The 15,129-nt window shown below is 37.3% G+C and overlaps 2 protein-coding genes across 4 annotated transcripts in view; both read right to left on the bottom strand.

Moving 5' to 3' along the window:
- Positions 1–311: 311 nt before the first annotated feature.
- LOC106082464 (zinc finger protein 287) lies at positions 312–4,826 on the bottom strand. 3 transcript variants are annotated; one of them, XM_013244979.2, is made up of 2 exons: positions 4,583–4,826; positions 312–3,286 (listed from the first exon to the last, which is right to left on the bottom strand). In XM_013244979.2, exon 2 carries the CDS (start codon positions 3,264–3,266, stop codon positions 579–581), a length of 2,688 nt encoding a protein of 895 aa, XP_013100433.2. In that variant the 5' UTR covers positions 3,267–3,286; positions 4,583–4,826; the 3' UTR covers positions 312–578. The 3 variants fall into 3 exon arrangements, with proteins under 3 accessions (XP_013100433.2, XP_013100435.2, XP_013100437.2); XM_013244981.2 differs by lacking the exon at positions 4,583–4,826 and adding an exon at positions 4,071–4,465; XM_013244983.2 differs by lacking the exon at positions 4,583–4,826 and adding an exon at positions 3,827–3,845.
- Positions 4,827–12,630: 7,804 nt separating this feature from the next.
- The window catches only part of LOC106082444 (lipase member H-A), a 45,516-nt gene continuing 43,017 nt past the window's right edge, over positions 12,631–15,129 (bottom strand). Inside the window, exons 5-6 of the mRNA XM_013244949.2 lie at positions 12,772–12,973; positions 12,631–12,697 (exon numbers count right to left, since the gene is read on the bottom strand). Coding sequence (XP_013100403.1) covers positions 12,631–12,697; positions 12,772–12,973 — 269 coding nt within the window. The remainder of the gene's footprint in view (positions 12,698–12,771; positions 12,974–15,129) is intronic.

The following is a 15,129-nucleotide window of genomic DNA, read 5'->3' as shown; positions in this document are numbered from 1 at the left end:
GTGCTAACTTTTGTTCACTAAATCGAATATGTTGGTCATATCAGAGGTATCGCGCTGAGGCATAATTTTACTTGAGGTAAGACTTTTTACCTTTTGTGTACAATGACGTTTAAAGCTATAAAACTAAGGAGCTACAGACATTTTAAGTTTTACCATAAACTCTATACAAATTGAAAAATTATTAAAACTCCATTTGTGGTTGTACAGTTTTTTTTTATTAAAAAATTGTATTTGTATTTATAATTTTCTTATATATACTAGATAATACTTTCACTCTTTTAAATTGATCCATAAACAATATATAGCTGGTATATAAATATGCCTAACGAATGTAATTTACAAGAAATGTGAATATACATCCATTTTTGTTGAAAATAAGCGATATGGATTCAGAAGCGCTTTATAAGTGTAAAGTGACCAAAATTAAAATAAAAAATATATACTGGGTTTATTTTGGGAAAATCTTTAGCATAACTATTAATAAATGCTGAAAAAGTTTGGGTTAAAACAGATTATAATTCAAAATTTGATTTTAGCACCTTTGCCTTGGTTGGCTTATGGGAAAACTTGAAAGGAATTTATTCTGCAGTTTCAACTTCTTCCTCTGCCGCGTAATCATCGTAGAAATTAAATTTTGTATCATCGATAAATGGGTATTCGGACATTTCAATATCATGCATGTCTCCAGCCTCTGAAGATGACATGATACTATTGCCTTTAATATTGAATGTCGAATGGTCTAAAACATTATGCATGCCTTGACTGTCATCATGATCAATGGCGTCACCATTAGCAACATCTCCATCGTCATCTTCCGTTTCGGAATCATTTGCCATGCTACAAAAACCATTGGAGAAAGATTCGCGCCTTTGATGCTGCTGCTGCTGATTGGCATACAAAGCGTGTTCTTCATTGGAATCTAGGGACTCATCATAGTGATCCTCAGCAATTGGTTGATTGTTTGGTGAAGATCTATGCTCATATTCATCATCGTAATTGGAAGCAACCTCATTGTCATAGCTAGCTTCAATATTTTGCTGCATACTGTGATGACTATCATTGTACCTAGATTCCTCATCTTGTTCCGGATGCATATAATGACCGTCATTTTCCTCTTGCTCGGCAAAATCATTTTCATTATAATCATCATCCCTATGATAATTGGAAGCATTTTCCATTTCATCGTTATCGTAAAACATAGGCTGACTGGGATTGCTATGATCCTCATCATCCTCCCTTTGTGTTGTATTGTGTGGTGAATTCTCGGAAAATCCATTTCCATTCTGTTCGTTATTTTGTAGTTCAAACTCATTGTCGCTTGTTTGTTCTCCATTTATTTCTTCGTCCTCCTTCTGCATATGTTCTAAAGGCAATGTTGGTAAACGGTTCAGTGTAGTGTGCTGCTGTTGCATCATATGCTGCTGTTGTTGCTGCATATGCATCAAGGCTTGAATTTGTTGCATGTACATCATCTCCTGTCGTCGCCGTTCCTCTTCAGTTATTTCCACTCTACCAGCCTCCCGCATATTATTCAGCAAAGCAGCATGTTGTTTCGTCACATGATAAGCCAAAGAGTTGGCATCCTTATGGAGCTCTCCGCAAACTATGCATAGCAAAGTTTCCTGTTTTTGTTCCATTTGTGGGGCTTCGAGTCCTTTCTTTTGCATTTCTAAATGATTTTGGATATGCTTATTTAAATAAGCTGATTGGCTATAGGATTTGCCGCAAATATGGCAAGGAAAAGGTTTCTCACCGGAATGTATTTTCATGTGTACGCTCAGACTCGAGGCTTGTGTAAAGGATTTATTACAAAATTTACAATTAAACGGTTTCTCACCCGTATGAATGCGCATGTGTATATTTAGACTGCCGGATTGGGTAAAGGAACGGTCGCATATAGAACAAGTAAATGGTTTCTCTCCCATATGACATTTCATATGTTGAACTAATTCGGAAGATGTGGCAAAGGCGTTTCTACATATGGAACATTGGTAGACCAAAGAGAGGGTGTGCATGCGCAAGTGTTCTTTTAGCTGGGATTCATGTTTAAAAGTCTTATCGCATTCAGTGCAACTAATGGCCGGCTCTCCATTGTGCGTTTTTAGATGTATGGCCAACGAAGTGGAATTTACAAAGCCCTTGTCACATAAATGGCATTGGTGGGGCTTTTTAATTGAATGCGATCGTACATGGACCATAAGACTACTAGACTGGGTAAATGCTTTGGAGCAAAGCTCACATTTGTAAGGCTTCTCTCCGCTGTGTATACGTATGTGCGTATTCAAACTGCCAATATGGGTAAATGTTTTCTCACATATGGAACACTGGAATGGCTTATTGCTTATATGACAACGTACATGCTTCGACAGATCACCGGCACTGGGAAACGAAGCTTCGCAATGGCTACATTGGAAACATTTCGGTTCGCCACTTATCAAGGAAGACATTTCGATGGCGGCCTGCTGGGCTGCACTTCTGCGACCACGGCCGCGCTTTACAGCAGCGAGGACCGGTGTGATTGTGGTATTGGCAGCGGGATTTAAAACTAGAACTGAGGGGTTATACTCGGTTTTCGGTGTCAAAAGTGGTGGGTCCATGACCCCATCTGCCACCATTTGAGAATTAGATTGTAAAGATTCTGCTTCAACTTCTTCGTAAGCTGCTTCCTCCATAACCTCCATAGTGGAATGATCACCCTCAGGATCAAATTCTTGAAGCTCTGGCGCATCCCGTGTAGTCTCATCTTGGCTGTTTGAATTGGAAGAACTGGAATCCGAAGAACTGCTTGAGGACGTAGACGATGAAGTAGAACTTGAGTCATCATCTGAATCCGAATCCGATGAGGAGTCATCTTCATCGCCATTTTGACTTTGCTGCTGTGTATGCCTTCCTTGACCGCTGTCTTCTGCCACAAGTTCACATAACGGTTCAAAGACCCAGCTATAATCTTTGCCATCATCTAATTCCTCTTCAGACTCTTGCGGTTCTGGCGGTAAGTCAGCATGCTTTGTATTGAGATGTTCATACATGTGAAAAGGATTGACGAAATACTCCTCACAGCACATACAATGAAATGTAAGATCTGGCGGTTTAGGGGCTATCTTCTGGCTCATCTGAACATTTTGGCGCTTTAAAGCATCTTCTGTAAGCGGTATTATTGTTAAGGGCAAGGAAATATTCTTATTGACGTTGTTGTTGTTTGTATTATTGGTCATGGAGTTGTTGGTGTGTTTTTTACTGTCGATCGAATTCATCATTAAGGCCATTTTGTCAAGAAAGATGATTTCTGTAAAAAAAAACGAAATAAGATATGGTGTGATATGAAAACTTAAGTTGTGCATGAACATAAAGTGATAGGGAACATAAACGGCAAACTTTATTTTAGAAGCAACGTTCTAAGATATTTCGAAAGACTAGGGGAAAAATTACAAGGTAAATATAGCAGTTAAATGTATTCTGTAAACTTTTTTACGATAAGGTGTTATGGGGCTAGTTTGGCACCACCCTAGCGTGGAGGTTGGCATGCCCGTCTTTGAAGCTGAACGCCTGGGTACGAATCCTGGCGAGAGTATCAGAAACAATTTTCAGCGATGGTTATTCCCTCGGAATGTTGGCGACATTTGTGAAGTAATATGCCTTGAAAAAAATTTGCCCAAAGGGATGTCGTACAGCGGCACACCGTTTGGACTCTACTGCATAAAGTTCACCCCTTCTCATTGAGCTAAACTTGAAAGGGGCAGCACTCATTGATATGTGAGAAGCTTGAACCTTTTCCTTGATGAAATATTCATGGTACTAGAGAAGATTCACTATATTCGATCCATACCATATGAGGCACCCACATGGCTTAGACGTTAGACGCTTAAGACGACCATGAAATCAATAATTAAAAATGGATTGAAGTTGAAATTTATTCACAATATCACAATAAAGACAATGCCAGATATTGAGAATGGAACATGAATAACAGAACAAATTTGTCCACACATTCGCTGACTTCTAAATATTTTCTATAGTACAAGATGCGGAGAGTAGAAACATTCAATGCCACGGCAGCCGGTTGTACGTACCGGATTGACCTGTTGGAATCCTTTATCGGCAAGCGCTACCGCTTCGGTGTACAACACACAGCTACAACAACAACAAGAAACATTAGCAGCCTAGTACTTGGATGTTTACTACACGGACCTGCATAAATGCATCCTTAGTTGTCTCAGTTCTGATACACTCTTATGATTATCGCCTTAAGTATTTTTCTGCATTCCTAACTAAGAATATATAGTTCTGGGAAACATCATGGTCCCATTCTTTGTCTGTTCTTGCGACCGTCAGAGGGTATAAAAACAAAACTACAGTATTTAAATATTTTGCCGCGCTTTTGCTTTAAACACATTAATCTTTTATAACACAATGCTCTTGTTAATAATACGTAGTCATAAATGTTGATTTTTGCTGGTTTTTGGACTTCCTAGTAGCTGAGGGCAAAACCATTAATGCAACATTAAAAAAAATCTATCAAGTTCACTAAATTCAAAAAAATTAACAATGTTTTACAGCTTTTTAATCTTTTCTTATAACTCACATTAAACAAGTGAAAATGTATGTATTACAATGCTTCACTTCAGCTTGTTTCGTATATGTACACATAAAATCTATTTCAATAAAATTCAAGTCCTTTTGCAAATTAGCACAAAATACAATAAATGTTGAATAAAAACAGCGGCATTATTTATTTAAATGCCACAAATTATTCTCTTCAAAACGAAATAATTACAACCAGAACGCTGAAAACACGTTTTTCCTTTATTACTTGTTCAATAAAAATAGGCTATAATTAAAAAAAATACACTAGAAAGGATTCATGGGTTGTTTTGTTTATTGTAGTAGTGTTGTTGTTGCTGTTGGTTTGGCAAAGCTGTCAAAGCCTAACAATCACAGGGCTGTTCATATTGCAAAAATCAGACATGCCAATAATGGCATGTAAACATTAGAACAAAAATGTCGAGAAAAAGGAAACTAAGCAGTTTATTGACTTTTATAAAGGAAAATATTAATGGAATATAAACGTTATATATGCCATACGTGTTAAAAATTTATTAAAACTGTTTTTGATTAGGCCAGCGTTGCACTACAGATTATTTCATACTCTTTTATGCAACTTATCATTGACCGTTATTAGGCGACCCTGTTTCCTTTGCCGCTTTCAGTTGTTTTAACTTTTTTTTACAGGTGGATAGAACTGCAAGCATTTAATAGAAGAAAATGTAGTGCTTTAATGCTTTAAGAAAGTTAAAATAATAAGAAAAGTGTTCCCCGTGCCTATTGGAGGGTAGATATATTGAAAATAAGCCAATCGAAAGTGTATATAATAAATGATTCTTGAGTAAAGTGTTGTGTGCGCGGGTGTTTGTATTAAAATGATTGTTTTAAGCCAACATTCGCTAAAAAAAACGAAGCGTTCAAATAAGGTAACTATTGTAGTGATAATTGTAAAATCTATTCTATTTACTTCAAAAACAAAAAGATTTTAAGCTTGTGTCTATGATCTTCATACAATAATAGCAATTTTCAGTGACTGGTTTTCCAAGCTTGACATTGTAATTTCACAACTGATATTTTGTGAGGTTAGGTTAAAGTGACACCCGGAACAACCAACTTATTGGCGGGGTTAAAATGCAACTTTTGAGTTCTGTTCCAAATGGTTCCCCTTATCTTCTTTCAAAAAAAGACAAATAATTTCCGCAAGTACATATTTCCGATTAGGATAACCTAACAATCGGAACCTAAAACTTATTGACTTATTGGTTTCCCTCTCCCATTATCTCCCTTTCAAACAACTTATAATGTCTCACATACGTAGCAAGTCGTTGAAATGTAATGAAACGACTAGATGACTTCGGGAAATCGGCTTTTGCGTCGTAAGCGGATATTGTTGGCATCTAAAAGAGTCGGATAGTTGAGCCTTTAGCGAATGCTATGAACTCGAAAGTTAATTTTCGTTCGTTTCCCTTTCCCCTTACCACCCTTTAAAACAACTGCTGATTGCTGAAAGTACATTTGTCGATGAAATCGTATTACCATCAATGGGTACCATTCGTGCATACGAATTTGCGAAGTATTGTGATCATTTTTTTCTATGTTGACTTCTGATTATTAATAATATCTAGAAGAGTTGGCAATTTGAGCCTAAGCGAAAGCTTTCTTATTCGAATAAGCAGATATTTGGTCATAAAATTCTGTAATGATTTCCAAACCTATGGAAGCAGGGGTTAAAGTCGATTAAGTATCGGCTATTACACAAAAAGATGACCCACAAAGAACAATAATCCCACGGCAGCCGGTTGTACGAACCCGATTGACCCGATGGAGTCCTTTTTTGGCAAGCGCTGACGCCTCAATTTACAACACACTGCCACCAAAAAACAACAACAACCAACAAAGAATGTATGATTCCCACACCAACCAAAAGTATGTCTTACAACTTGCACACACATTTTTATAATGTGTCCCAACTTGTGAGCTAACTACGGTTTAGTAAACAAGACAGAATTTATCGTTTCGAAGCCCAACGCGTTTGTTCCACAATTTAAATAAACAAGTTTAGAGATGTGTAGGCCACCGTATCATATGACGCTGAACGCCTGGTTTGAATCCTGGCGAGAAGATCAAAGAAATTTTCAGCTGTGGTTATCCCCTGTTATTTTTTGCGACATTTGTGAGGCACTGTACCATTTGGTATGACAGCCATGTGAAGACTTATCAGCAAAGGGTCGTCGCACTGCGGCCGCCGTTCGGGCTCGGCTATAAAAAGGAGGCTCCTTATCATTGAGCTTAGACTTGAAGCGGACATCACTGATTGATATGTGAGAAGTTTGCCCATGTTCCTTAATGGAATGTTCTTGAGCAAATTTGCATTTACAGAGACGTCTTCCTCCTCTTGATTTTTCTATGGGAGTGTTCCCCTTTCGAAATTAAGGCTGGTAATAAGGGGTGATTTCGCTATTATCTTTTTGGCAAAACTTGTTTGAACAGTTCACGCACGTTTCGTGTTTTGTTTCACTGTCAAACGTCGTCTTACAAACGAACAAAGCTTCCAAATTATTATCAAAAAGCGTGCTCTGTTAAGAAAGTTCATCGCGCGCTTCTTCCATTGAGCGACGAAGCCCATTTTTGGCTCAATGGGTACGTAAATAAGCAGAATTGTCGATTTTGGAGTGAAGATCAGCCAGAAGCATTGCAAGAGCTACGAATGCATACAGAAAAAGTCACAGTTTGGTACTCTTTTAGATGAGGGAATGTCCTTATGAAAAAAATCAGCCAGCTTTTTTGCTTTAAAATCTATTATTTAAAAAAAGTTATCGGCAAATAAAGCGAATACAGTGCCAACCTTTAGGCATTTCTTTTATTCTTATAGCTAGACCTAGCTAAATTTGTTGTTTTATTTCAATACGCTTTATGATGTCAGTGCCCAGTATACTTCACATATCAACATCTTGTGAAGCGTGATTTTAGTCTGGCGAGATGTGGATTTGATCCAGCAACTCTGCGACTAAGATGGGGTCCGTCCAGAGCGATCTGGGTCTGGCTGGGTAGCAAAACAGGTGACGTGTGTCGTGTGGTCCCTGATCACAATCGGGACATACACCTGGCACGCCGGCATCAATCATTGCTCTGTAGGAGTTGAGGCGGCTGCTTCTGCCGCAACGTAATTAAGCCAGAACTCCTCTGGTTTGCCGAAGGAGGTCAATTTCTTAAGGTGCAACGGGAGGCGGTTGGTCTCCAAGGACTACATTCACCCGTTAGCTATTTACCGCATCTGCTACAGTATCTGCATGAATGTAGTCTAGACCTGCTAGATATGCCGCTTGATCTAGAATTTCTCTCTTGTAGCGCTCACGCTCTAGATCATGTAGATCCACCTAAAGGCTTCTGGGCTGTGGGTACCTATCCACAAGATAATGATTTGGATGGTCTTTGCGATAAAAGCCCAACAGGTACTGCACAGACAGCATGTAGTTATGTCTTCGCAGCGGTAGGATCTTTGTCTCTTGATGAAGTTGGTCCATATGAGAACTGAGGAGACAGCCCCTCGTAGTTCGAAGGGCGGCATTTTGACATATCTGAATATTATTCCACTGTGTGTCACAATGCTGACGAGATCACACTGGTGCTGCATAACTTACCACAGACAAGGTTTCTTTGTCTGCACCCCAAGTGCTACCGGCAAGTGACTTGAGGACCTTGTTTTTACTTTTGGCTTTATGCCAAATTGCTGTGGCATGTGGAAGAGCCGTCAAATGTGACGCCAAGTATTTTGGGATACTTGATGGTCGGAATCATTTCTCCATCGACCATCACAGTCAGCTCAGTATTCCCTCAACTTATTCACACAAACTTTTCGTGTAATGTGAGGCTGTGCTGGTTCTAGGCAAAAAAACTACACTTTTTGTTGTTGGTTTCCCAAAGGTTGGTTTAGAAAACCAAACAAAGACAGGGTTGTGTTTACTCAAAAACAGATATGCTATTAATCATATGTATTTTGTGAACCGTTATTTATGTGGCCTTGTTTTCTTTGCCGCCTCAGTTTATAATTTTTTCACAGCTGAATTGGACTGCACAAATTTAACAAAAGAAAATCTAGTGTTCCAATGTTTTTAACAAAGTAAAATGACAGGAAACGTGTCCACAATCACTATTGCATCGAAGATTTCGTAAAAATAAATAAACCACAAGAGTATCTAGTGAAAGTTACTTTAATGATAGCGTTGTGTTGCAAAGTGAGAGTCCTAAATTGATTGTTTCCAGACCAAATCCTCTTAAAAAAGTTATGTGTTAAATAAAGGTAGCTATAACAGTTGAATTGTAGAATCTACTACTTAAATATAAGCAAAACTGTTCTTGATCTGCAAAGTACGTATGACAATTTGTCGATGGTTCTTTTCATGGAACTACAGTGTCAATTCACAACGACATTTAAGTAAGGTTAGTGACATCCGGGAATTAAAACATAGCTTGGCGGGAATGCATTGTGACTCTGGGGATCTGTTAGAACTGGTTTTCCTTTTCATTCCCCTTACAGTCCTCTTAATGTTTAATGGAAGAAATGTTTAAGACTTAACAATTGAGAATTGCCGCAACTACCTTCGCCTAGTTTGGGTCCAATGAAGCAGTCTCGGGTTCAGTTCAGTCACAAGTTGTTAGAACCTTAACATCAAAAACTGGTGTCTATAGTTAAAAAAATGGCGACACTACAATGATGATCAGATATTATTAATATTCATTGGAGTGGCCACTTGGCCTTTATAGAAAGCTATTCTTACACGAAATATTAGACCTTTTGGATATAAAATGCTGTATTAATCCCAACCGCAATGTCAACAACTTCTAAAATGTTCAATGGGAGTATAGGCCGTTAAAAATTTTACATATATTGAATTTTAGTATAAAAATGCGTCCTCTGTTAAGAAAGTTCAACGCGTGCTTCTTCCATTGAGCGACAATATCCATTTTTGGCTCAATAAGCAGAATTGTCGATTTTGGAGTAAAGATCAGCCATAAGCATTGCAAAAGCTACCAATGCATCCTGAAGAAGTCACAGTTTGGTGCGGTTTATGGGCCGTTGGCATCATTGGACCGTACTTCTTCAAAGATGATGCGCTACGTTGGGATGACATCCAACTTTTCGGCCCAAAATGCAAGAGATTGCCTCGCATTACATGTGGTTACAATAAGACGGTGCCACATGCCACACAGCACGTATTCAGGACAGGGCAATTGGCCGCCTAGATCGTGCGATTTAATGCCTTTTGTCAGTTTTTGAGGGTATATGTTAAAGCTCATTTCTATACAGACAAGCCTTCTTCAATTGACGCCTTGTAAGACAACATTGAAGCATTTATTCGTGAGATACCTGTCAAAATGTTGGAAAGAGTACGCCAAAATTGGACTTAGCGGATGGACCATTTGGGGTGCAGTCACGGTCAACATTTGCATGAAATAATCTTCAAACATTAGATTATATGAACCGTAATATCCATTCAAAACAAGATTTCATGCATTTATCTGATTTTATGTGTTTTCTTTTTTGAAAAACTTTCCTAAAGCTCTTAAAAAATTACCCTTTATATAAGATTTCCAGGCCAAGCTCAAAGTTTGTAACGTCTTTCAACTCATAAGCCAACTACGGTCAAAATGGGTATTACTTACATCATTAGATAGTCAATATGGAACTGATTTATTCTGCAATTTTGAGCTTCAAGTTTAAATGTCTTTCTCCCATTGATCTTCTAAGTCTGGTTTGGCCTGCTCTATTCGTGTTGATCACCTATGTGTATCGCTATTAAATGCCTTTTCTGAAGAAAAATTTCTACAGTTCTCACAACATGACCTATCGTTTGTTGTAAATGCCGGCGTACGTAGACGTAAGTGACTTATGGAAACTGATTTCCGCTGGGCATGGTTTGGTTTTGCTTACCATTTGAACTTCTTGCCTAGCTCATCAAAGTGACATAGCTTTGACTCAAACCTTTTCTTTTCCCAGTATTTGGGAGTGATATGAGATTTCACATGCAAAATTGCAAATTCTCACTTATCAATGAGTGCAGTCCGATTCAAGTTTTTAAGCTCAATGATAGCCGAGTCCGAACGGCGTGCCGCAGTGCAACACCTCTTTGTAGAGAAGTTTTACATGGCATTGTACCTCACAAATGTTGCGAGCATTAGGAGGGGAAAACCACCGCTGAAAATTTTTTTCTGATGGTCTCGCCAGGATACGAACCCAGGCTTTCAGTGGCTTAGGCGGACATGCTAACCTCTGCGCTACGGTGGCCTCCGGTGAGATTTGACATGAATAGTCGTAATATCGACTTGTATGGTTGTTCATCATCGTTATCACGGGAAGCTTAGCTGATAGCTAGCGGGCGCATCCACAGGTTGCGTATAGTGCAAAACTTCGTATTTATGCAAAGTATCTCCAAAGCGGCCGCCGACAGTCTGCGATTTCCAGAGGAAAGCCTTAGTGAGGGGACTGAGTGCCAATAAGCCACGAAATAACAAGATGAGTTTTTGGCACCTTCAAATAACCAATGGCCAACATTAGCGTCTGTTCCCAGGTTAGGGGCGGCTGGAGGCCAGCGTCGGATCTTGGGGCATGCGGCACGCGACACCGAAGGATGCACGTGCGATTCCCATAATCAGTGCAGATGAGGAAATCTATGAGGATTACTCAGGGAAACAAAAGAATAGTAAAAACGGTCTCTCCTAACGTTAATGACTGACGCAAACGAAAAAGGGATCATGATCTGCGGACCTGCACCTTGAATTTCCGTACTCTTATTAGAGAAGGTGTAGTATACGCACTGGCAGATGTGTTGGAGAAGTAAAAGGCAGATATTACCGCCTTACAGTAGTGCGATGGACTGGGAAAGGTCTCACAACAACTCCAATCGATGACGAACTATACTATAGCTGCCATTACATGAGGCATAGATTGTTGTTGTTGTAACCACATTTTCATGTGGAGGTGGCAACCCTCATCAAGCTCCTGTGATGAGCAAGCTCGTCGCGGCAACAGGATGGCCATTGGTCATTAAAAGACGCCAATAACTCGCCTTATCATATCGAGTATCATAGGCACTCAGTATTTTTGCAAGAGCCGGTGCCATCCGACCTCTCACTGAGACTCTCCACTCGATACCGTTGTTGTTGTTGTTGTACAATAGTAGCAGTGTGTGGTACACTGAGGCGGCAGCCCTTGCCGATGAAGGAATTCATCGGGTCAATCCGGTACATACAACCGGCTGCCATGGTATTGGATACCGTTGATTGTCCGCAATTGCAAATACAGCTACTCCGCATGGAGCATTCTACTATCCGCAGCCTATGGACGCTTCTCGTGACAGCAATGAACACCACACAGATCGGAACTCAATGTTCCAGCTTGTATGGTGCTTACAGCTTTCCCTTGCCGGGAGGCATACATTTAGTTGTGGATTTGTGGTTAGACGAAGACTGAAACAGTTTATCTCCTGGTTTAATGCATCTCTGCGTAGACGCTCATTCTATTTTAGCATTTACTCCGGTTAATGAGAGGCTAGCCACAATTCGCATAAAGACAAAATTCTTCAACATCAAACCTTATTTGCGTCCATGCCTTGATGGAAGACAAGGACGAGCAGATCAAGGCTATTGTCTACGAGCGCATAAAGAGAGAATACGATCTCTGCACGGCCCATGATATTAAAATCGTTCTGGGAGATTTCAATGCGAAGAAAGGGAAGTAAAATATCTTTGGTCCAATAGCCGGAATATTGAGGTCATCGGCACTGGACAAGCTCCCTTTGGGGAGCATGGCTTTTTCTGTGCATAGACACAATGGGAAAACGATTCTTCTCCATTTTTATGAGATTGTGGAAAATTTACGATTCACCATCAATATAAATCAGTGTTTTTCTTTTCAATTTATTTAAAAACGATACTAAAACATATGAAATAAATTAAAATCAGACTATTTGCACAATAAGAAAATAACAACATATTAAAAACTAAACCTTATATTAAACTACTAAAAGATTTGCATAAAACTAGGTTAAAATTAAATTAGCTATATTACTCTGGAAGAAGGGCATTACGTTAACTTATTTCACTAAACGGACAATGCCTGGCAAATGGAACATCGAGGCAAACGCAACCTCTGGCGCTAAAAAAAGGGAAATAGGAAATTAAAATGTTTGCAATTAGGTGTCTTGCATGTTGTCTCTATGCTATACTTACTAATCTGAAGCATCATTGCCTATATAATATTCCCGAAGTTGTGCTACAGCCTCGAAAGGATTTTTGCTTGACACTGGTAGGCGTTGGGGACCGCTTATATTGACACAACCATTTGGACAAGGCACACCAAGATATCTTCGATGCTTAAACATTGCCGAGGCCAAATAGCAGATGCTTAAGAAATGTGAGCAACGAGATCTTCCTGTTAATTAAACAAAAATCGAATTTGAATAAGTTGATATAAAATTTCAGTGAAAAAATGCTTGAGATATATATATATATATATATATATATATATATATATATATATATATATATATATATATATATATATATATATATATATATATATATATATATATATATATATATATATATATATATATATATATATATATATATTCTTTAAAGATAACATTTACTGAATTTTTTTTTCAAAGACGAAATTTTAGAGCATATTTTCTAAAGACATAATTTTCAAAATAATATAAAGAAAGAAAATTTCTAATTTTTGCTAAAGACAATATTTCCAAGAAATTTTTTTTCTACGAAATTTTCTCCATAGACCATCTAAAGACAAAATTTTTAAAAAAAATTTTCTCTAAAGACAAAATTTTTAATAAATTTTCTCTAAAGACAAAATTTCTAAGAAATTTTCTCTAAAGACAAAAATTCCAAGAAAATTTCTACGAAATTTTCTCTAAAGAAATTTCTAAGAAATTTTCTCTAAGGACAAAATTTCCTCTAAAGACAAAATTTTTAATAAATTTTCTCTAAAGACAAAATTTCTAAGAAATTTTCTCTAAAGGCAAAAATTCCAAGAAAATTTCTACGAAATTTTCTCTAAAGAAATTTCTAAGAAATTTTCTCTAAGGACAAAATTTCCTCTAAAGACAAAATTTCTAATAAATTTTCTCTAAAGACAAAATTTTTAAGAAATTTTCTCTAAAGACAAAATTTCCAAGAAATTTTCTCTAAAGACAAAATATCCAAGAAATTTTCTCTAAAGACAAAATTTCCAAGAAATTTTCTATAAAGACAAAATTTCCAAGAAATTTTCTCTAAGACAAAATTTTTAAGAAATTTTCTCTAAGACAAAATTTTTAAGAAATGTTCTCTAAGACAAAATTTCCAAGAAATTTTCTTTAAGACAAAATTTTTAAGAAATTTTCTCTAAGACAAAATTTCCAAGAAATTTTCTCTAAAGACAAAATTTCCATAAAATTTTTCTCTTAAGACAAAATTTCCAAAAAATTTTCTCTAAAGACAAAATTTCTAAGAAACTTTCTCTAAAGACAAAATTTTCAAGAAATTTTCTCTAAAGGCAAAAATTTTAAGAAATTTTCTCTAAAGACAATATTTCGCAGAAATAAATACAAAATTTCCCCAAAATAAAAAAAAAATCCAAATAATTTTCTCTAAACACAAAATTTCAAAGAAATAGTGCTTTAAAAACCACAAGTCCTCGATATTTTGTCTAAAGACAAGATTTTTGAGAACTTTTCTTATAAAAAAATTTGTAGTTTTTTATAAAACAAAATTTCTAACAAATTTTGTATGAAACAGAAAATTTTAAGAATTTTTTCTTAAAGACAAAATTCCCGAAAAAAATTTCAGTGAAATTTTTTTTTAAGGCATTTTCCTCTAAAGATCAAATTTTACTGAAAATACTATAAACACAAAAACTTTTCTCAAAGACAAAATTTTCAAGATTGTATTGTATGGAGGCCACCATGGCGCAGAGGTTAGCATGTCCTCCTATAATGCCTAACGTCTGCATTCAAACCCAGTCGTGAACATCAACAAAATTTTCAGCGGTGGTTATACCAAGTGGTGCCGCTGGTTCGGACTCAGCACAAAAAAGAAGGTCCCATATCATTGAGCTTCTAAACTTTAAACGGACTGCACTAATTGAGATGAGAGAAGTATCCCCTGTTCCTTAATGGAATGTGAATGGGAAATTTAATATAAAATAATTGTTACCTATAGGTTAATATAGTTTAGGCTCAAAAACGGCTGAATGGGGTTTACATGAAACTTCCACAGATATTAGAATTTGGCTTTCGAAAAAGGGTGCCCCATTTTTTGATATCCCAAGGGGGAGCGGACCCTCCCCCTTACCCCAATTTTCAAAATACCAGAATTCGGCACCGATTAAAGCGAAATTTGATTTGCACTGCTATGGTATTCCAAAAACACGAAATTAGTACAAAACAAGTAAAAGTGTGCTTAGTTCGGCCGGGACGAATCTTATATGCCCACCACAACGGACAGCATTTGACAAGTTCTTTGGCCGGTTTCTTTTTATAGGCAAACAAAGGATACTGGATAAGAATTGTTATGCTATTAGATCTACAT

Source organism: Stomoxys calcitrans, chromosome 3 (assembly GCF_963082655.1).
Source record: "Stomoxys calcitrans chromosome 3, idStoCalc2.1, whole genome shotgun sequence".
Classification (NCBI taxonomy): Eukaryota; Metazoa; Arthropoda; class Insecta; order Diptera; family Muscidae; genus Stomoxys; species Stomoxys calcitrans.
The sequence above is the reverse complement of the archived record's forward strand: the minus strand, read 5'-3'. Positions and strand labels throughout refer to the sequence as shown.